This window comes from Hippoglossus stenolepis, chromosome 6, assembly GCF_022539355.2.
Source record: "Hippoglossus stenolepis isolate QCI-W04-F060 chromosome 6, HSTE1.2, whole genome shotgun sequence".
In the NCBI taxonomy this organism is placed as follows: Eukaryota; Metazoa; Chordata; class Actinopteri; order Pleuronectiformes; family Pleuronectidae; genus Hippoglossus; species Hippoglossus stenolepis.
The window spans coordinates 4,395,233-4,417,586 of record NC_061488.1 but is presented as its reverse complement, the minus strand read 5'-3'; the positions used below and the strand labels follow the sequence as shown (position 1 = coordinate 4,417,586).

The 22,354-nt window shown below is 44.2% G+C and overlaps 1 protein-coding gene across 4 annotated transcripts; it reads right to left on the bottom strand.

The window, feature by feature from the left end:
* Positions 1–98: 98 nt before the first annotated feature.
* rapgef3 (Rap guanine nucleotide exchange factor (GEF) 3) lies at positions 99–22,195 on the bottom strand. 4 transcript variants are annotated; one of them, XM_035160195.2, is made up of 29 exons: positions 22,126–22,195; positions 20,162–20,205; positions 19,473–19,558; positions 14,499–14,543; positions 10,389–10,495; positions 10,177–10,298; positions 8,293–8,470; positions 8,112–8,196; positions 7,704–7,764; positions 7,470–7,546; positions 7,233–7,379; positions 7,040–7,146; positions 5,392–5,480; positions 5,207–5,285; positions 4,706–4,856; positions 4,501–4,583; positions 4,347–4,377; positions 4,134–4,209; positions 3,838–3,975; positions 3,602–3,699; positions 3,396–3,521; positions 2,869–3,050; positions 2,142–2,232; positions 1,724–1,774; positions 1,535–1,622; positions 1,366–1,430; positions 1,209–1,263; positions 1,044–1,115; positions 99–780 (listed from the first exon to the last, which is right to left on the bottom strand). In XM_035160195.2, exons 1-29 carry the CDS (start codon positions 22,179–22,181, stop codon positions 665–667), a joined length of 2,706 nt encoding a protein of 901 aa, XP_035016086.1. In that variant the 5' UTR covers positions 22,182–22,195; the 3' UTR covers positions 99–664. The 4 variants fall into 4 exon arrangements, with proteins under 4 accessions (XP_035016086.1, XP_035016090.1, XP_035016089.1 ...); XM_035160199.2 differs by lacking the exon at positions 20,162–20,205 and having other exon boundaries at positions 22,126–22,189; XM_035160198.2 differs by lacking the exon at positions 20,162–20,205 and having other exon boundaries at positions 18,332–19,558; positions 22,126–22,145.
* Positions 22,196–22,354: the final 159 nt, after the last annotated feature.

The window sequence follows — 22,354 nt, the reverse complement described above, 5'->3', positions numbered from 1 at the left end:
TTTGAAGATCAATTTTTACCTGTTACAGTTTGTACTTTAAATAAAAAAAACATTTCTCTTTTTAAGACATTCTTGTGCTTTCATTGAATACACACGTGGCTGAGAAAATAATTTATTTAGAAAACAACATTGTATGAAATTATGTGCAAAAAATCCTGATACAACACTTTAATGTGAAAATACAAGAGCTGACCTGACGTGATTAGTCGTGAAGAAGATGTGCAGCATTATGAGTCTGTTGTGGAGCCACCGGTGTGGTTGTGGACCAAAGACGAACATATTGTCAAACTGTAATTGTTGTAACATTGTGTGTGTGTGTGTGTGTGTGTGTGTGTGTGTGTGTGTGTGTGTGTGGGGGGGGGAGAGAGATTGATTTCCACAGTGGCACATACACTAGACATATTTACAGGCTGTGAGATGTATTGAATAAAAGTGTCGTGAAAGTCCAGTGGGTGGTTCAGGATTAGAGGTCATTACTGTGCCGTCTGCACGTGTTCGCTCTCTGTGCACAAAGCTTCTCCGTGAACCCCCCCCCCCCAACCTCCAGAGGTCCGGCTCATCGAAAGAGAAGCGTGGAAACATTTGTTCGTAGATAGAATCCCTTCTTCGGGTTCAGATGCGTGCTACAGTGTCTGCAGTCTGTGTGCGTTCGCAGGCTCGTGACCTATTCTAACGTTCTCGATAGCTGTGTTAGCGTGCGCTGGTTGTCGATCACCTTCAGGTTCTGGATGTGGTGTCGGATGTTGCTGGGACTGCGCAGAGGGAGGGCGTGGTCCGAGTCTGGATCAGAGGAAATAAATACATATAAATAGACTGTGTATAAAGATGGATGATATTAAAGCTCCCACAAGTCATCTCAATCGCCCCCTGGTGGCTGACGGCAGTATAAGTCATAAACCACACCTCCTCCGTGATTGCAGATGGGACATGGACCCAAAGTCCAAGTACAGGTTAAATAAGTAAACGGGTGGAAGTGAAAACACAATTTATTTTCATAAACAGTCAATGTTTTGTTGAAGTATGAAAAAAGGGAACGGGCTTACACGTGGATATGCGAGTAGCAGGTCCTTCCAGAAACATCCGATCTGCGAGGCCCCTCTGCGGAGACGAAGGCACTGAGGACGAGAAACTGAAATTAACCTGATATCCCCGACATGCTTCACTCATTTTTTGACTTTGGGTCTGCTAGTTGTCCGACAAGCTCTCACCATACGGCTGGCTTCTGCATCCGCGTACTACTTTCACCGTCTTGGCGATCATTCGCTGTGGCGGCGGGAGGAAAAGGAACCATGTCACATTAATCTCACACTGAGGAGAAGACGAGTGAGAATCATCGAGCTGATAAGAAACATTCCTCTGTCTTACCATCTTCTCAAAATTGACCAGTTTGTCTACGTAGTTGGAGTTTCCCTCATGGATGAAAGTCATGTCTGCGCAAAGACAGAAGCAGAAAACGACACAGTTATCTGATAGAAAACCTATTTTACATGATATCCACATGTACCAGCTGTACCAGGTACGGTTTCCCAGTTACCTTTGAGCAGCAGAGGCATGAAGGGGATGTACGGAGGCCCGAGTTTGGCCACAGTCAGTCTGTAGGCCCTGTGGTTACGTGAAGGATCCTAATTAACACACGTTAGAATATAAGATTAACTGGAGATATCGCAAACTGTGACTGTTAAGAGGCAGGAAACTGTAGGTGATAGAACATAATGCAACTTACCATCAACCTCTCGTAAGCACAGTAAATTCTTTTCATTTTACTGGATATTCTCTGTGTCAGACAAGAAAAAAATGATAAATGAGTAAAAGATCCAAAGACTGATTGATATTATTGACACAACTTTCATCATCCTCCAAAGACTTTATATAAAGATGGACGACACGATGGCTCAACTGAAAGTGAAGCCAAACCATCGGGATCACCCTCCCCCTGGTGGTTGGCTGCAATATAGGTCATGAAACCCAGCCTCCTCCATGGTAGTGGATGGGACATGGATCAAACTAAAGTCAAATTTTATTACAAGTGCAAGATGGCCGCCCCCGTATTTCGCCTGAATGTTTTAGCTTCACTTTTGTACATCCATCTTTATTTAGAGTCTATGTCGTCATCATGCCTGCAGCTTTCGGGGGCCTCTCACCTCCCAGGTCTTGTAGAGCCTCTGCACGGCACTGTTGCTCAAACCAAACATCACAGCAAAGAATGAATTGAGATTCTTCTGCTCCTTCAGGCTGCGAGAAAGACGACACGTGATTAGAAGTGATTCTTTTGAGGTTTTAAAGATGGCTACATGCAAACACCACCACAGTCTACATTCATCATACCAGCGGCTCTAAATGGCTGATGTCTGAAGACGTTTACCTGTGTTTCCTTGTGTTTGTGTTCAGTTGTTTCTTTCTGAGTTCTGTGTTTCCTGTTTTATTTTTGAAGTTTTGCTCCTTGTGTGTTTCTAACTTGACTTCCTGTCTTTGTCCTGTTTCCCGCCCATGTGATTGTCTGCACCGGTTCCTCATGTGTCTCACCTGTGTTCACTCATCCTCCCCTGTGTTTATAAGTCTCTGTGCTTAATAATACTCGCCATCTGAGTTTATTGTCTTAGATTGCTAACACTGGCTAATTTACACTGTACAGTTGAGGCTGATGGGAATGTCATTAGTTTTTCTTCATAGACTAAAAAATCATAAAGTTACCACAATTAATCCTGTGGGGACAATTCATGAATCAAAGTGTCAACCTCATGGTGGCGCTAGATTGAAGGTCAGGTAAAGGCTTCAACTACAAGATGTAATTGCATGTTGAGATATTTCAGTTCAGTCTACAATCGTGGACCTGATTTCTCCTCAGAACAATGGCGGAGGTTTTCTTACACTGCAGCAATCTTGATGAACTTCTTCAGCAGAACGGCTCGTTTCACTAGTTCCTCACAGAGGCAGAGCTCGGTCACCACCCAGTACTGCATCTCGTTGAAGCGACGCACGAACCTCTCCAGGTTCGCTGTGGTGGCACCGGGGAACTTATGGCGGCCGAATATGTAGTAAACAAGCTCCACCTGGAGAGAAAGAAAACAGTGACTCACAAACCACTGAAATAAAATGCAGACTCTGCGAAGGAGACATGTTGGAATCAAAGCGAGGCCAGTTTTTACAGGCGGCTTAACAGACGTGACTGAACTCAGAAAACATGTGAAACATTCAGGAAGTGTTCCATCAAAGTTCCAGATGATCTGACGGCAAAGCTGGTGCCGTCAGATAAAAAGTCGTGTGACTCAGGTACCGTTTCATCAAAGGGAAGAACCCTGCTGAGGCACTTTAATGTGTAGATAATTTCCACTTTGTTCTGCAGTGATTAGTTTTTATGCTGTGGTCAGGAAAAAGGGTAATATTTGCAGAGCTACCTCATGCATGGCAGTGAACAGCTCCCAGTCGTAGTTTGTGAGCTCATTGGCGATGTCTTTGGAGCCCATCTGTTCCAGGACGTCGGCTGTTCCTCGCTCCGGACCCTGCTGCTCCCTCAGGGGCATCTGAGAGACGGAGAGAGACAATGAGCAGAGAGAAGATGCTGCTGTCGTTCTGCTTTGAACTGAAGGCAGCGACTCCTCACCAGTTGTTCCACTTGGCTGCTTGTACAGATGAACAGTCTCTCATTGAGTCCCAGGGCGGTGTAGACTGCAGTGGCCTCCAGCTTTAACTGAGCTCTTTCTGTGTGCATTGATTATATCAAAAAATTATATTCGGCATCAGAACCAACAAAGTACAGGAGCAAATTGCAGGCTAGACATTGTATTTATCTTTTATACTGAAAACAACAATGATGTGTCATGAATAACTGAGTCCCACCTCCTGAGGAGTTCATCTTGACCAGGACGTGATCTCCGCCTGGTTTGACAACCGCCGACATCACATCCTGCACTGACGTGTTCACCGGGAGCATCAGAGTGACAGCTTTGTTGTCGGGGCTGCAGATCTCGTACAACACTGCACAGGCAGACGACAGCAGCAGAAAGGTACAAGGTTATTCTGATGTGATGCTTGATGACTCACTCGTGAACGACGCCCGCAGATACTGAGCATGTGATATCGATCAAAGTGCTTTGACTGATTTGATTTGCCTGTTTCTGTGTGGCCGTGCTCACCTTTATCCTGTGCTCTGATTGGCTGTAACCTCCCCACGGGATCCTCACAGTTGGAAAACCAGTCAAAGGGCTGGTTCTGTCGACAGCATCACAGTGAGTCAGTGAGTGAGAGACACGAAACTGAAGCAACTTCATTTTATCACTAAAACCTATTATCAGATATTAATAATGTTCATTTTCATGCAAACACAAACACTATGTGAAGATGCTCACCCTGCTCAGTGACTGATATCCATTCTCCAACCTGCAGAGGATACAAAACACTGTTATATAATATGCTGCAGTATTTATGACTTGACAACTGAGAATTCTGTAGAAATAGAAACACATTTATAATTAATAATAACTATATAATGTTAGAATTTACACTTTTGTTCTCCTCCTTTCCCTAAATTGTTCTTTCAGCAGGCTGGACAGACGGAAATCACCGGCCACCTCCTTCTTCAACCTCTGCATCAGCACAAACATGCAAATAAAAAAAAAACAGGAACATGATTATGGATAAATTAAATCGATGTATTTTCTTAAAAAAGCAATGGAAATATTCCAATATCCACAAATTACACAGTCACCTCCAGAAAGTCCAGAGCGAATGGGTCGTCTTTCAGGAGAAGGCCATACAGCACCACCCACTGGCCGACCAGCTTCACTACCTTCTGCTTGGTGTTGAGAACATACGCAGCTTTCTCCTGGTCTGAACCCTCAGAGAGCTCAGCCCGGTAGGTGCAGTGACGTCAAGGAGCGTATCGTAACAGAGAGTCTGAGATATGACCTCAGTTTATCAATCCATGAGATGAAATCTACGTATTTATTCATCGTATTCACAAATCTCAATTTGCCTCACAGGGCTTCAACGTGAGGAGAAACTCCAGAAACCTTTCCAGAGGTGAAAAAGACTCAGAGTATAACACAGAGATATAACAATGTTTGAAGCGTTTATGCAAAAACAAATAGTTTACTGGCTATTGGATGTTTTGTTTGTTTGCGCTGTGGATGTTATCATCAGAATCACCAGCAGCAGAGTCGGTTCACACCATAACATCATTACTGTTATCTAGACCATGTCAGGATATTGGTGCTGCAGCGAAGGACACAGCTGGCTGGAGGGCATGACAACTTTGTGGGTGAGCAGGAAGTCACTCACGCAGGGATCTGAAGCAACAACAACAACAACAACAGAGTTTAACTTTCAGTCTGGTTATCCTGAATCACTAATTTACACAAGTCATAATAGAAAAAGATCCTCGCAGGCTCCCACCTATGGCGTCATTCCCATTAGAATCCAACTTGACTGTTTCCAGTAGATGTTCCAGGACTTTCTCAGGTGTCCCTGACATGACTGTGTATCTGCACAGAGCAAAATAGAAGAACATAATATCACTGTGGTTCATAGTTAGTGTCTTAAATCAGGGTCCGATAATGATTGGTTAATGTTAAATAATGAAGCTAACTAGTTAACGAGGGCTGCGGCTCAACCACACTTCTCATCACCTGCCGACATTTATCCAGTTTGTCTCAGATTTCTCCACCAAGCCTTTCCCTTCATCCTTTCACCCCTTCTCATCCCTCCCTCTGCTCATCCCTACCCTCATCCCTTCATCCTCCTTCCCTCATTCCTACTCATCCTCCTTTCCTCAATCCCACATCCATTCATCCTCCTTCCTTCATCCCTACCCACATCCCATCATCCTTCTTTTATCCTCCTTTCCTCAACCCCACATCCATTCATCCTCCTTCCTTCATCCCTACCCACATTCCTTCATCCTCCTTCCTTCACCAATACATCCTCCCAGACCAGCCGAGACACATCTTCACCTCAACACCTTCCATCAACGTCCATTCATTTTTCCTCAACATCCAATATATTGATTTCCATTCAAACCTTTAAATCACATATTGCTGTGTCATGGACCTTGTGAGACTGTGAGACTGTATGTACTTAGACACACGGGAGCTTTGGGCTAAACGTTCACACAAACCTCTTTAACATGTTCACATTTTCTAATGATTATATAACTGATGGCTTTCACAGTCTTAGTTAAATAAACAAATGAACAAAATATCACATATCCTGTATTATTAGTTCTGTGTCTAGACGCTGAATGATTAGAAAAGCATCAAAAGGCCTTTGACGTCACCGCTGCATAGTTTGTCCAGCAGACGTGTTGTTGTTGCTGCACTCTGAGTGTTGGCAGCCGAGTGGACTGAGGAGTTCTGCCCCGTCACACACACACCGTGCAATTACTGTTCTCACTCGTCACACCTTGTTCTTTCAGAGCAAACTATGTGTTCGTCATCACTCCCTCAGAACCACACGCGAGGCCTCCCTGTCTAATGACATCAGACCAAAATGTGATGTTGGCTCGGATAGTAAATCTTCCGGTTGTTTGGTGGAGGGGAGAGAACGGGAGGAGATGGCTGAAGTGTGTGTGTGTGGGTGGGTGTGCAAGTGCAGAGAGAGAAACAAGGGAGAGCAGGATAAGTGTGACTCGAGGGAGAGGTCGGCATCAAGTTAATTCACTTCTGTGTTTGCTAAAACACTTCAGGAGTGATAACGAGTCATTCAGCCAGGCAGGGTTGAAGTCCATTTCTTTTCTGGCTGTCAGATAACAGTCCATTAAAAATGATTCAGCCACAATGGACAAAAAGAGAAATCCCTCAAAAACCAATGGCAGTGCTTGTGTTGTTGGTGTGATACAGAATCTGCTCACACCCATGTTAAGTGTCTTAATGATTGTAAACCTGCTTGTGAAGTGGCCGTGTTGCCTCAGAGGCGTGTTTGTGTGTGTGTGTGTGTGTGTGTGTGTGTGTGTGTGTGTGTGTGTGTGTGTGTGTGTGTGTGTGTGTGTGTGTGTGTGTGTGTGTGTGTGTGTGTGTGTGTGTGTGTGTGTGTCAGAGTTTCTCACTTGCTGTTGTTTCCGGTTGCTCCCTGCTCGGTGGAGGCGGCGCTCTTCTCCAGCACCAGCACGGATTTCCCATGCTCCTCCAGTCGCACTGTGTTAGCCTCCACATCCTGAAGGGCAACAAACACAGATCACGACCCCCTGTCAAATACAGAATCGATTTGCAAATCGCCAGGAGTGATAAAACCAGGCTCACCTTGAGGATGCGTATGAAGTCCTGTTTATCTACACGGAGGAAATGGCAGTTGTCTTCTCTCAGGATGATGGTGGCAGCGCGAGGGGCGTCGTTCAGCAACGCCAGCTGCCCGAAGTCCTCACCCTCATGAAGTGTAGTTACCAGTCCCTGTGAACACACAGTACTGTCAGCGTCACATTAAGCAGTTCACGAGGGACGATTCTCAGCCTCATTGTGCGGATTTGATTGGGTTGTTACCTTCCCGTGTGTGATCACGTTCACGGAGCCTTTCCAGATGATGTACCACGACGTGCCTTTGTCCCCCTGACTGAACACTGCAGCACCATAAACACAGTCAGCGGCAACAGTGGTAATAATAAGGTCATGGAGGTCACGTTTACAATGCTAATTTATTATGTTTCTATAACTTCATATTCAGGATTACTGTTGCTGCAACTCTGGAAATCTGAGAAGTCAGAGAAGTTCACTCACAGACTGTTCCGGCCTTGGCATGTGATTCAAAAACCAGCACCGCTGCCAGCTCCTTACGCACCTACAGGCACAACACAGCAAGAAAGGAGACTCAGCTGAATTCATTACTCTTGTTTCCATTACACTCCAGTTGTTCTTTGTGCATTATTTGTCTGATTCTCTGATATAAAGCTGCTGCTATTATCGCTAATGAAAGAAAACGTGAGAAACGTTACTGGGCAGCTATTATGTTTTAGAGCATGTTTCTACATTTAGCTTTGAATGTCAAAGGTTGAATCTGTATTTGGAGAAGGGAACAAACTTAAAAAACTTCTTCTGAACAAAGTTTTAAAATAGAAAAAAGTAATGTGAGGAAGTCTACTGATAAACCATGAGGTGACAGATTGTGCAGCAGTGAGAGAGACTCACTGAGGCGGAGAGATGAGCGGCAGCCTTGACGTGGAGCAGCTCCTCGTAGATCACCTCCAGATCCTCAGCACTCCGGTGACTGGGGCTAAACACACAGGGGGGGGGGTCAAGAACATGAAAATATGACATACTGTATACGATAGGTTTTCATGATTCTTATGTAGATGTTCAGCGCACTGACCATTTGCGTAGAATCATCGTGAGCAGGGCGTCCGGGCCGAGCTGAGACAGCAGCGACAGACCCTCCTGCAGCTCGTCCTCCGATTCCCTCTCGTTTGTTGTTTGGTTCAGGCCAAACTCGGAGTCTTGGAATCGGTAGAACTGAGTGTCCTTGTCATGGAAGTTCAACTCGTGTTTCACTTGATTGAGGCAAAACACACGAGAAGGAAAAACACAGAGTTAAATGTAGAACCTGACCTATTTATCGGTTGGCCGTCAACAATCGATTCATTATTTTCCTTTGGCTGTTGGAAATGTTGTCATTACGTGGTTTGTCCAAAGCAGATTGCGGTTAGTTATTAATCTTGTTATTATTTGTGCATGTACAAATAACAAGACATGTTTACAAAGCAGAAAAGAAGTTTACATTTGACCTTAAATATGTTTATTTTCTTAATGCTAGTTCAATATATTTGTATTGTCTTTTTATTTATAGTTATTAATAGTAAAGTTTATAGTTAAAATTTAAATATAATCCCTCAACTACAGACATTTTTCACAAGGGTTTAATAATGATATCTTAGAAATCATTGTTAAATTGACTTTGAATATGTATGTCAGCCAAAATATCAGTAACGGAAATGTTTTACTCCCTAATCCTAATATCAGCTGACTAACATTGACCTTAGCATCAACTTCACAAAACTTCAGAATGACAAGATAAATGGAAATAAGTTGCAAATCTATTCTGAGTGATGCTCTTCACTTAATGATGAGACATGTCCGTCCTGATTGCAGTCGTCTCCTCCAGGAAGACACTGACTCGTCCTGAGAGCCAAAGTGTTGAGTGAACACTCGACTGAGACGGAACAGAGCCGGATTTCAAACTGCTCGAGCACTTCGCTGTCTGAGACACTATAATCAGAATATATTGATAATAATTGTGGAATTGTTTCCATTACAGTTCCTTCCAGGGCATGAACTTAACTAACACTTGACAAATGTTATGTTGATATATTCTTAAATTCGGCTAAAGGACAGTGAGTAGAACTGTCTGGTGTGATAAGCACGTAAGACAAAAGGGATTTGTGCTCTTTCTTTCTGATATTTTTGGGCCTTAAAGCAAGTGTTGGTAATCCTGGAGAAGCTTAAAAAAAATGAAACTGCTACATCCGACCCCCTCACATCAGTCCTCTCGTCAAAGCTACGCACCCAAAACACATGAACATGCACTCTGACAACTGCTAGAAGTATTTTTTTCGTGTGGTGTATATCTTTCTGGTTGAAGACTGCGGTCATGTGCAGTGAGAGGACAGGCAGGGTGCGTGCAGACAGGCAGGTCGGTTAGTGACAGACAGGTATGCCACTCAGATAGCTAACGGATGTGGGCCACTTCAAGCAACGATCAGGAACTTCTGGTCTTCTTGTCGCACGCACAAAATGAATGTGAGCCGTAAGCTGCCCACTTGTAAAACAGCAAATGTGGTTAACATGCTGTGATCTTGTTAAGGTGTAATCTGGATGGCGGTAAATGGTGAACATGGCCCAAATAGCATATAACAAATTCAGGTCACCTTTGATTGACGCTAGGCGCTATTGCTATGGCTAACTTGAGGCCCATATCCAGCAAACAGAAGCGGACCGGGGATGTGGGATGTAGCTTTTCTTTTCTCTAGACAACTTAATTCATTGATGCTATAGGGACGTGAAGAGGTTTTCAACAGATAAGGTCAGAGATTAAGCTCGTGAGAAGGTGGAGATATGCAGTTAAGGGCCATAGGGTCAGAATTGAACCAACGGCTGCTGCAGGGGGGAATCAAACCTCCGTACATGAGGCACCGGCTCAACCAAGTGAACTGTTGTACTCTCAATCAAGAGACGATTCTGCCAAAACGTCAGTTCTTACCATGAACGAGAATTCCTTCCTCCACCAGGACCTGCCACATCCCAACGGCCTGACTTCTCCACTGGAGGCACTCATTTTGTTTCATCAGCCAATCGACGAGTTCTTTACCAGAGCAACATTGTCTGGGAGAGAAATTTATCAATTTGAATCAATTTGCATGTAATTTACAGACTCGTGACACTTTAATACGAGAGAAATCACAGCTCAGGTACCTGTAGGTTTTGAGGTGATACTTTCTATCTCGGATCAGACCGGCGTTCCTCTCCATCATGACGCTGAACAGTGACCTGCCTGCTTTCACGACGCGATCTGAAAGAAACTGGATGAACATGAAACAAATGTTACTGAGCAGTTCAACAATCTTCTATTTTTTATCACTTTCCTGTTTTAGTTATGAATGTTTCATGCTGAGTTCCCTCTGAAGTGATGATGAGAAAAGTGTGAGAGGCCTGTTTACATACAGATGGATATGCAACACAGACTGTCCTGTTCACTGAGACAGCCGCCGCATGGAAATCATGTACGTCAACAGCGTGAGTGGAGATTTCTGTGGGAGTGTAACGTGGCACACGTGTGTGTGTGTGTGTGTGGTGGTGTGTGTGTGGGGGTGTGTGTGTTGCAGGGAGGTGTAAAAATGTCGACGCTAAACTCTCCCAAACCTCGTGGAAGTTCTCAGCCTCTGCAAACTCCCTCTCTGCCACAAACTTTCACTTTCTGACCACCCTCAACGGATTTCCTTTGAACGCCCCCCCTTGGTTTCCCACTCACATTCACACACACTCTCTCTCTCTCTCACACACACACAGTCAGGTCTGCTCAGGTCAGGTGTAAAAACAAAAGAGTGCAGCAAGGGGTGCAAAACCTGTCAGCCACTGATGCAGAAGCCGGGCTTACGTAACAAGAATGTGCTTTGTTCCTATTTCGGGCCCATTTCATGCTTTTGTGCTTTCTGCTTCGGTTTCAAAAAAACAAAATCGGACCCAAAGTACCATCCGACATCATTTAGCGTCTTAATGATTGACAAAAAAATGTAACATTAATATTTCCTCCTCCCTGTCCCCCTTCCTTCTCCTGCACCCGGTCTTGTGATTCCACGAGTGACTCAGACTGTTGCCTGTTTGTTCTTCGGATTTCCCTCCAGGGCACTGCTGTTTGTCCAGGGTGGTGGTCTTGAAGTTGACACAGAACACAACGCACACCGTTTTTTCCTCCGTTCTGTCTTGATGAGCGGAGTTGTGACAACGTAATGGAGCTGGACGCAGAAACTAAACCTGCGCCGTCGGCCTCCTCTGGTCTCCTGCAGCTCAATCAGGTTATAAAACCCCTTTGACTGACCGTTGACTGACGCAGGGACCCCACACCTTCGTAACACCACAACACTGGAGGCCCTGACACACGCTCGTTAGATCCAAGTTCACGCAGGTCTGCTAATTATACTATACAACTGTGACAGATGACTGTGGGTAGCACTGTGCGCCACACACTCCAACCTATCAGCCCCACATCAGCCCGTTCCCAGACCTGACATCACCGAAGTAAATGTGCCCCTAAGTGACTGCTGTGCCGCTGTGCTGGAGTTATGTTGTCTAGGGGTCACAAGTATTCCCAGGGGCCTGGTTTCCCTCCCGAGACTCCCATAGCCCCGTTCTCAGGCACGTCAACTCCAAAACTTGTTTTCTTGATGAGGCAATTTTCCATGACCTAACCCGGTTCTTAGAAAAGCAATATCAAAAGCCATATTTCACTGAAGGGCTCGGCCTTCACAGGGAAAGCTGACAACGACGTAAACATGCAAAAAACCGGAGCATGTTTCTACAGAGCTTTTAGTGCCATAGAGGAGCATCAGTTAGCGCTGTCGGCTGACAGCAAGGTTCGAATCCCTGTTAACCTTTTTGGCATGTTCTCCATGTGTGTGTAGGTTTAATCCAGGCACTCCGGCTGTTTAAGATCATGCAGATTAGCATAATCGTAAACTCTACATTGATGGTAGGTGTCAACATGGGTGTGGCCGCCCCTCGCCCTATCTCAGCTAGGATTGGCTCCACCTCCCCCTGGACCCTCACAAGCATTTACCTGTACAGATAATGGATGGATGGATATTTCATTAAAAGGCTTAATTGCAGAGCTAATGGCAGAACGCTGGTAGAGTGGGTCAGGTCAATCTGAGACTCTAAAGGAATAACCGATATAGATAACAGATGGATTTCAGAGCTAACGGTGGTGAAATCTGTAGTTTATTGTCTGCGTGTAGGTTAGCTAATCATGTACAGGGACTATAACCCTCTGGTGATTGTTCCTTTTGAGTCAAATTACAGCTCAAACAGTCAACGACATTAAACACTCAGCGTCTAGGTGTGGAGCAATGTGTGTAATGTTTTACTGTTGATGTAACTTTACAGTGAAGTGCCTATATTATATAAGACTAGTCTTAAGACTACTGTTTAAAAGTTTATCATCAACTCGATATTGGTTTAGACTTACATTGTCCCTTTTATATTCTCTTTACACAGCCTGTACAGTTTGTTCAAACACATGTCAGCTCAGCAGATGCTGGATATCACACAGCTGTGACATAATCCTTCTGTTGGAGAGATTATCTATATGACAATAATTCTCCACATTAATGTGCAGAGTTTTCTATAGATTAACTCAGGTCCCTCGCTGATAAACCTCTTGAAGTGAGTGGTTCAGTTTCATGCGTTTGTCTTGTTGAGTGGAAAGATTATCGAGCGTGTGTCTCCGCTGTGGGCGACACATTTTCTCTGTGGTGACCTTGTGGGTTCATCTACAGTAACATGCAGCTGCAGATGAAAACAGTGTCAGTTGACGAGGACCTTAATGCAACTCAGATACCCGAGACTAACAACCAATCACGCCGATAGATATTTGAGAATTTCCAGTTACTGTAACTCAACCATGCTTGTCTAACCTGCATGTTGAGGCGTAGCCGGGGAAAACCCATGCTGACATGAGGAGAACATACAAACTCCACACAGAAAGACCAAGCAGGGGTTCGAACCAGGAACCTTCTTGCTATGAGGCAAGTGCTTCACTGTGTGCAGGTCTAAAGAAGAAAACTAGACTTTTGCTTTAGCTGTCCCCCTTTCTCCTTTTCCTCCTCTCAATCCGACCGGCTGAGGCAGACATCCATCCTCCTCAGTCTAGAGATTTTTTTTTTTACACTGTCGCCATGTGTGCTTGCTGATTGTGGGAACTGTCTGATTCCTCCATCTTCCTTTAAAGTGCCTTGAGAAGTATGTTGTGATTTGTCACTATACAAATAAAACAGCTTATTAAAAACAATCAGTCCTGCCCGGTGCTATGATCACGTGCGATGCTCATTATAGTGACTTCTAAGATCTGGAGCCGACTCTTGCTGAGCAACCAAACAAAGCAACACCTGCCTCCTGCAGACTCTATTACTTCATCCAATCTATTTCCTCCCTCCGGCACAAAAAGAAATTCTCAGGCATTGATTCTGTGGAGGCTGAAAGATGTTCTCTCTGCTTCCTCTGTCTGAGGGGGAGGGCACCAAATCCAAACAGGATTTACTTTCCATGTCAAACCCTATTATGAGTGCTTTAAAGGTTCTCTCCTTTGGGTGGTGAGGTTCTGAGATACAGAAGTGTGAGGGGCCAGGGCCAGGACCGGGGCCAGGACCGGGGCCAGGGCCAGGGCCAGGGCCAGGGTTAGGGCCAGTGGAGGTAGGGTTCAGGAGGGCAGGGGATGGTCAATTGACAGTGAACGCCTAAGAGCCCTTTAGACTCCTTGTGACTGCGTGTCCCGGGAGGAATGTGTTTTTTAAGACTCGCTTGAGTAGCATTGCAGGATATTATAGCAACGAAAGAACAAGATCAGCAGTTTGAGAGGATGCAAGCGCTGCAACCCTAAATGATAGCAAAGGTCAGTGCAGCTCTGAGCCACCGGAGGAAAAACAGAGGTTAATCAAGGACAAAGCCAACCAATGTTAAAAAGACTCACTAAAGGGACTGATAAACAAGTCAAGGAGCCGGCTTCTAAACCTGATTATGACAGTATCATGGGGGTCTTTACACAAGATGCTTAATAATATTTAACCCTGATAGTAACATACTGGCAGCTCTTTTACATAATAATTAGTGGGTATACGCTGGATGATGTTTTGTTTGAGACTTAACGAAACACTGTTCTTCCTCTGACACTGTGTCTCTTCTAGACACCAGCAGGAGTTTAAAAAAACACCAGTGAGAACATTGGATTACAGTTCGCTGTCAGGAGGTGATGCACCAACACACACAGACACACACACACACAGAAACACACGCACACACACGCACACACACCTGTTTCATCGAGTCCTTTGAGTCCAGGGCCTCTGGCAGTGGAGTCTGGGAGAAACAGAAAGAGAGACGTTATCACAGCGGAGTCGTTTCTTCATATCTAAAACGCTCTAAAATAAAGCAGATAACTTGCTCTGCTACGACATTCCACAGGAACAAGCCGGACTGGTCGCTGATGATAATCTCACTGCAGTTTGCACCGAATAAAAACACACATAACACAAGCTGGACTGTGCAGATACGAAGAATAATCATTTTCTTTTCACTGGGATGAGGGTCAACACAAATACATTATCTAAACCTGGGCTGTGTTGCCATTGTGTGTGATGTAGTGTGGGTGGGTGTAAAGTGTGTGTACAGAAGTGGGAGGACAGAGCACATAGACATCAGCACAGGCAACACACACAGAGCCTCTTAACACACGTTCCATTAAGTGAAAAGGTTGCTTTTAACCACAGACTGTGCTTTTCTTATGAAAAAGCCTTTTGAAAATCCTCGACTCGATGCACTGCCACAGATACATCACTTTAATCACATGTTATTTCTGGAGATTCCGTGGCGTGAGATCAGCACTAACTTAAAAACTTGCTGGCAAGTACAAATATTCAACATTCCCATGTCTGCACTTCGGCCCAAGTCGTACTTCCTCTTTTGTTGCGTGGTTTTTATGTTTTTATGATCCCCACTGTGTACTTTTACTCCCAAGTCAATAACTATGAGTGAATATAATGCACAGATGTATGCAGACCTTTTTCAATGCAATTTATTATCTGTATGAAACATCTCTCTCCTGATCTGGTGGCTTATATTGCAAGAGCAGGATATTTACCACCATGAGATATGTGTTTCTTCCTTTATGCTGCATCAATAGCTTGCAAAGAAAACATTCACATATACAAAGTAACTGTGTATCTTTGCTTCACACCAGCAGATACAGTAGCTGACTGTGTTGACCAGGAAGCTGTGATCAATTCTTCATATCCCTGACACACTTCTGTGAGTGCGGCCCCTCTGCAGAAAGACTTTGAAGCGTGTGCATCACATGATCAATGCCTGAATGGAACATCGCCAATACTTTGAAGTTGCTCATAAGAAAACTCAATAACTCCCACTGTACGTCTGTTACCGTGGGCGAGCAGCCTGAAGAAACATCAAACTAAAGCTGAGTTTTCACTGGTTATTTTGAAGGACTTTCCACTTCTCAAGCCTCAGTTATGAAGCACCGCAAAGATTTATCAGTTTCGATCGAACCACGAATGGCGTCCGCGCCCCCTGAGCAGACAAACAATGTGGAAAGACCGGTGTCCTACAGATACACAGTTAGGAACCTCTGTGCATGTGAGCTCCCGCTTTGTGTCCTCGTCTCCTCGCTGGTATGCAAAAGCACGAAGGACAGGAAGCACGATGCCCGGGCATCTACTAATGATGAGCTCAGCTCCGTCCCTGTTAGAAGTATCCGACTGTACGAGGCCAGAGAAGGAATTAGCTAATGCCTCAGAGCCTGTTTAATTGGGCTCATCATTGATATCACACAACAATGAACAGAGAGACTGGATCATACTTTTTCGGGGGGGGGGAATACTGAACTCTCCCAACTCCCAAACCTGAGCTGTAGTTTAAAGTTATCAAATGAATCTCGTTCATGAGGCAGATCTCACAGCTGTTTGTGTCAGTGCACAACAAACAACGTGGAAAAGATAATCACGTGTTTGTATCATGTCAAGTCGGTGCATTTATTAATTTTATTGTGTTGCCAACACGAACTTTACACTTTTGTAAAAACCTTGTTAAACTGGCGAGGACGTCACGGTGGAAGTGCTCTTGTGTAATTTATGACACATAAGATATCCTGAATAAACACAAGCTCAGCAACTCTCAGTCAAAGCTGCTCCTGTGACATTTAAGAATAAACAGCTTGTTACATTAAAGTGATCGTTAAGCTCCAGGTGCAATAATTCTCATGTCTGCTTAGATCTTATTTATCTATTGATTCAATGTCTATTTTCATTCAGTTGCATTTACTACTATTGTTTGTCAGTCCCCTAATTATCTATTTATACTTTTATTTATTATTATTATTATAATTATTTTACTTTGGATACTTTGTATATCTACTTATATAAACCATACCACTCCTTTGGTTCTACTGTGCACTTGTCTTGTGTAAGTTCTGAAAGACAATAAAGTGAATCTGGAAACTTGGATCTTGATCGTTGTGAGTATTTAGTATAACCGACATCAGTCTCTGTATTGGTGTGTTGTATTTGTAACAGCGTGAAGTTCCGGAAACAGTCAGTGGAGATTTACAGTCATGTTGTGACCCACTGATGCTGAGAAGTCAAGTAAATTTAGCAGCTCCGAGCCTCAGCGCTGCTCGGTCTTCCTGTGACCTGCGCTCACAACCTCCCCTCCGAGCATTCCTCTGAAAAACTGGTGCTGGAGGTGAACAATAAACAATACACTATTAATAACTGGACTTTAATAAAAACTTTGTAGCTTCGTTACCTTCCTGCGTCCCCACACCCGAGCGGCTGAGACAATAGAGAAATAAACTTTGCTCCTGAAATATCTGCAGACTTCTGTTTCGGAGGAGCCTGAAGTGTGTCACACACAGTGGAGGTGAGAGGAAGTGAGGTCAGCCGAAACCCGCTTTTAAACACACTGCACCTCCTCTGTGTCATCATCACTTTCTCCTCCTCATCTGCCACTCAGGCGGTTTTAAAGTTTAGATTAGATTACATTCGATCAAACTTTATTGTCAGAATCTCTGAAATGTATCTTGCATTCCAAGATGTCTATGGAACATAAGACATGAAGACAAACATATAATTACACAATCGAATAAAAAAAAATTTCTACAAACATTAAACACAAACAGACAACGTTGGATCGAACCAGTGGATGCAGTTAAATTCCTTTAACTTTCAGTGCCTCGACCACACTAAAGCCTGATCAGAGCTCAAACTCTGATTTGACAGAGGAACAAAAGAGTTCTTCAGTCCGTCCAGCTCGTGGGACTGTGGATCCTCTGTTCGATGGCAGGAGCTGATATTCCTCCAATACAACACGAGAGGGGTCAGATGTAATATTGTCGTCCAGAGACAACGTTCTCTTAGTCAAGCAGCTGACCCACAATCTTTGAGTCAGTTTATCACTTGCAGATGAAATGTCCTCCCATGGTGGTTGTCATTTTTTTTATTTGACCTTATTATGTGATATACATTTTTTTGTGAAGCACTTTTTTAACCTTGTTTAGATAAATGCTTTACAAATAAAGTTATTATTCTTATTTAAACACTCCCTAGACATATTAACAAATAGAGATTTGCACAATACTTTAAATAATAAAAGCCTAGTAATATTAAATTGTAGGTCAATGCACCTGTCTAGACACTAAAGTAAAACCACGCTATAAAATCAGATTAAGAGACACAAACTCATAAATACTATGCAACAATCAATATGCAACAAAAGAAAACAGTAAAACCAAGTGACAACTAAAGCTAAAGTTTTGTATTATTTTAGTCTTTCAGAGAAGTAAATAAAACACTTATATGTGGTCTAAGTCAAGTAATTACACTTTAATTGTCATTATTTTGTGTTAAAGTCATTAGATGAATATGAAAAACAGGCTGTGAAGTTCTGCTCTTTTTACACTTTACTCTCTATGATGATCAAATCAATAATGGTCTTCATCACTACCCTCATCTCTCCTCCTCCTCCTCATCTACACCAACTCTCTCTCTCTCTCTCTCTCTCTCTCTCTCTCTCTCTCTCTCTCTCTCTCTGTGTTAAATGCATCAGGTATTAGACCAAAACACAGAAGCAGCATTTACCCAGCTGATGCCTCGTATGGTCGGCGTCTCCCCGGAGGAGCGGTCCGGGAACACTTGGTAGTTGTGGCTCCGAAAGAGATGCATCTTGTCTCAGATCACAACAAACAACTTTCCCAGTCAGAAGACCCGGCGCCTCCGGACATAATTCACACCGCCACCGCCGCCACCACCACCACCGGCTCCTTAAAGTCAGACGACGAGGCTGCACCGCAACTGTCTCAGCTCAGCGCTCCGCATGTTGTCCACCGGACCCACACAGGGCTCCGCGTAGTTCCTGAAGTGTTGTTGCTCAGTGCGGACGGGCTGTGTGACAATGTGCAGCCACCACCGCCCCCCCCTTGCAGCACAGGCGCACAGTGCTGGTAAGTGTGCGGCTGTGCGCTCTGGGTGCGCACTGGACGCGCTCTGGTGCGCGCTCTGGTGCGCTCCTTGGCTCCACACTGACCGACGCCCCCCTCTGGCATTCACCACCGTGATGCCAATGGGCAGGTGCAGTTTTTACATTGTACAGCACATCAGCACTGGGCGATTTGGATTTCAACACCTGTGGTGGCAAACTGTAAATCTTCTCTTTTAAAACACTGCTCTTTGATGTTAGCCCACGTCGCCATAGCTGGGTTTAATATGGCAAACTTAATAAAACCAAACCAACACATACAGGAGGCTGGCATGATAATAAACTACCTGTTTTTCTTTTAACCTCACACTAAACCATCTCTTGCGAGTGTGTGTCAAGGGTATTTAAGGCGCCATAATGTTACATGCAGGTACTGTATGGTCACAACACACGAGCGGCAGAACACTGCACACACACACTTATCAGGTCGTCCAGCTGTCTGGCTCAACCGGGTCTGTAGAGGTGGAGATAAACTGCTTCAAGGGCACGAGGCAGTTTAGGTTGGAGAACAGCACCTGATCATCAGTTGTTTTTCTCCACTTTCAGTTTGAGCACACACCTCTACACGTGTTAGACTGTGACACATACCAATGACCCGCAGTATGGATCCATTAAACCCAAAACCCGATGGTGTATTTAGTTGGTAACAGGTCTATCACTGCTGTTGCTATGTTGCTATAACCTCGTCTTTAATATTATTCACTAACTTGATTCCTTTTTGTAGGAAAGAAGCAGATGACTTACTCCCCCCTTCTTTGATGTAGAGTTTCTCGGTGAAGAACAGATGGATTTGATCAATTTCTCCATAGAGAACATGGCTTGAACTGCATCTGTGTGAAAACAAACAGGGGAACAATTAGTTTCTCTAAGAGCCTGCAAAGAAACACCAGTTTGTCACTAATTGGTCAAAGCAAAGCAAATAGATGTGAATCTGCAGATGGTGAAACGTCGACGAGGGGGCGCCTGAATTTAAATAGATTTCCCATGAACCTTAAAACTGGATCGTGGTCAACTGTGTCTCGCAGGCTGGACATGTTATGGAAGACTTGTTTAAATACCAGCTATTGTTCCTGTGCAGGGCTGCCCTTCCTGTACGGACTTCAGTGTCGGAGTCAGTTTGCTTTCAGCTTTTCACAAGACATTTATTTTGCTTTCCAAGCTTTGGTTGGCTTCTTCCTCCAGCTGAAACAATGCAGGAGGGCGATGGAACGATAGAACCGCCGGGAGCTCCTCTATGTTCCCGCTGTTATAGACATGACTGATTCTATCTTGGTGAGTTCTCAGTGTGTGGAGGGAACTCAAGTTCAATTTCACTTTGAATCACAAGTCTCATTAATCTCAATTGCATAACAGAACCGAGCGTACATGGCCCTCGTTGTACTTTGAAGCTACTGTGAAGCAGAAGAAGGGTAAAAAAAACAGTGACTTCTTACCAAGTTTATTCCGGCGTGGAGTCATGAGGACGTTCCAATCCCAGCTGTCCCAAAAGCCAATGTTAAAAGTAAGCAAGCAATCAAAGCAAACAGGGGAAAAAATAAATCACTATTTTAAGTGCTGCAGATTAGCTTCCTGTGCTCTGGCTCAAGTTGTGTGACTCTCTGTTTCCTCCAAATGCCTCACAGGAACTGTACGATTTCAAATTAAGAATGTGCACGATGAAAGAATCCAGTTTAGCTTCTCGAAACCTCCTCGGGGGGAATGTGAAGACGATAGTTTTGCTGATAAGAAAGAGCACTCAGCTAACAGTCCTTTGATAGTATCTGACACAGCGAGCAGATTCAGATCATGAGAAGGGGGCTTGTTTCAAGGTGTTTAAGGAAGTCGTGTTTCAAATGTAAAAAGTCTTCAGCCACAACTAAGTAACAGATGAATCTACAGTGGGTGGAGACAATCCCGTGATTGATTTCTTAATGGAACCAGGAAATGTAAGAGCGTTAATTGCTTTTATGGCCCTGGGATTTAAATCAAAGCTTATTAATGCTGGTGCCTTGTTGGATGACCTTGTTACCAGCCAGTGTGTGTGTGTGTGTGTGTGTGTGTGTGTGTGTGTGTGTGTGTGTGTGTGTGTGTGTGTGTGTGTGTCATAAGCCACCTTTGGGGACAATCTCCAGTCTTTAATACCAGTTAATTGGGGTTTGCTCATCCAACTGGGGACAAAAGCGTTGTCCAAGTGGGAAAAGGTTGATTTTGGGGTCAGTGTTAATGTCAGGGCAAGGACCTTAAGGAAATTAATGTAACCTGTGTTAAATCGCTCATGTCTTGGGATGGACGGTCACTTTATGTCTCTGGTCCACACTCATTTAAGTCGAGCATCATTGTATCCCAGTCTCAGTGATATTATCAGTAATGTAGCAATGACTTCTGAGCTTGAACAGGTGGGAGCGTCCACCTGTGAACGAGCACTATGGCTGGAAAGTTTCCACAAAGCTCCATCACACAGGGGAAATGACTTTTGTCCTTCCCTCACTTTGCTTTGGATGTGAGGCCCTCACTTCCCATCATGCTTGTCTGCTATTCTGAAAATAAATGCTGCCCTCTGCTGAGAACTTCAATGCACTGCAACCCTCATCCAGGGAAGAGGATATTCATGTGAGCCTCATTCACATTTTCTCATAAATCCTGATAATGTTATCAGAGCAAAGCATCCCATATTAACTGGTCCACTTTTTATATAGAGGCCTTTAAACAAAGGAGATTTGTTCTATTATGTGAGTAAAATAATAATGTGGTTTGTGTCTAAATGTGTGTCCCCGTCTCGCTCCCTCTGTCTAAATGTGTTTATTTATGTGTGTGCCTCTTTTTAGATCCTCGGGGAATGGGAGTGGGATTTCCTGCGACACATCTACGCCCATGGAACGGGTACTTTGCCAACTGCCTTTGTTGTGCCTGCCTGCTGGGTACACACGCAAACACACACACACACACACACACACACACACACACACACACACACACACACACACACACACACACACACACACACACACACACACACACACACACACACACACACACACACACTGACAGACACACACACACACCTTTTCCTTCCTCTCTTCTGGCCTGTTAGCAGTGACATGGAGAGACATGTTTTATCTGTTTGACCCCCCTGGTCAAATGAGGACTCGAGCAGAAAGTGAAGCAGCATCGCTCTCACACATCCTGCAACATCGTTATAAATACCAACACAACAACAAAACAACTTGGACTTGTTTTATTTGCTCAAATCTGATGAAAATAAACTGCTAATAAACTCTCTCATAAAACATATAAGTGTAATTGGTCATACAAGACAACAACTGCACGGCATACCATATAAGAATAAACATGAAGATGTACAAAATGTACAAAGCATCATAATAAACTAGCCTGTTGAATTAGTTTGAGAGTAACTCACCTCTTCAGTCCGATGGCGTCCACACTTTTTGTTTTTCCAGTCTTTGCTCCCTTCATACGTGTGAGGATGATTTCTCTGTCAGCTTCTGTGAGTTGAGGGGGGGGGGGGTTGTTGCTGGTCACAGCTTCCTGTATCTTTCCCATTGGTCACAAGGAGAGCGCTCCAGGGCCCGGGCTGAGCACAGCGGTGAGACACAGTGTGTGTACTTGTGTGTGTGTGTGTGTGTGCG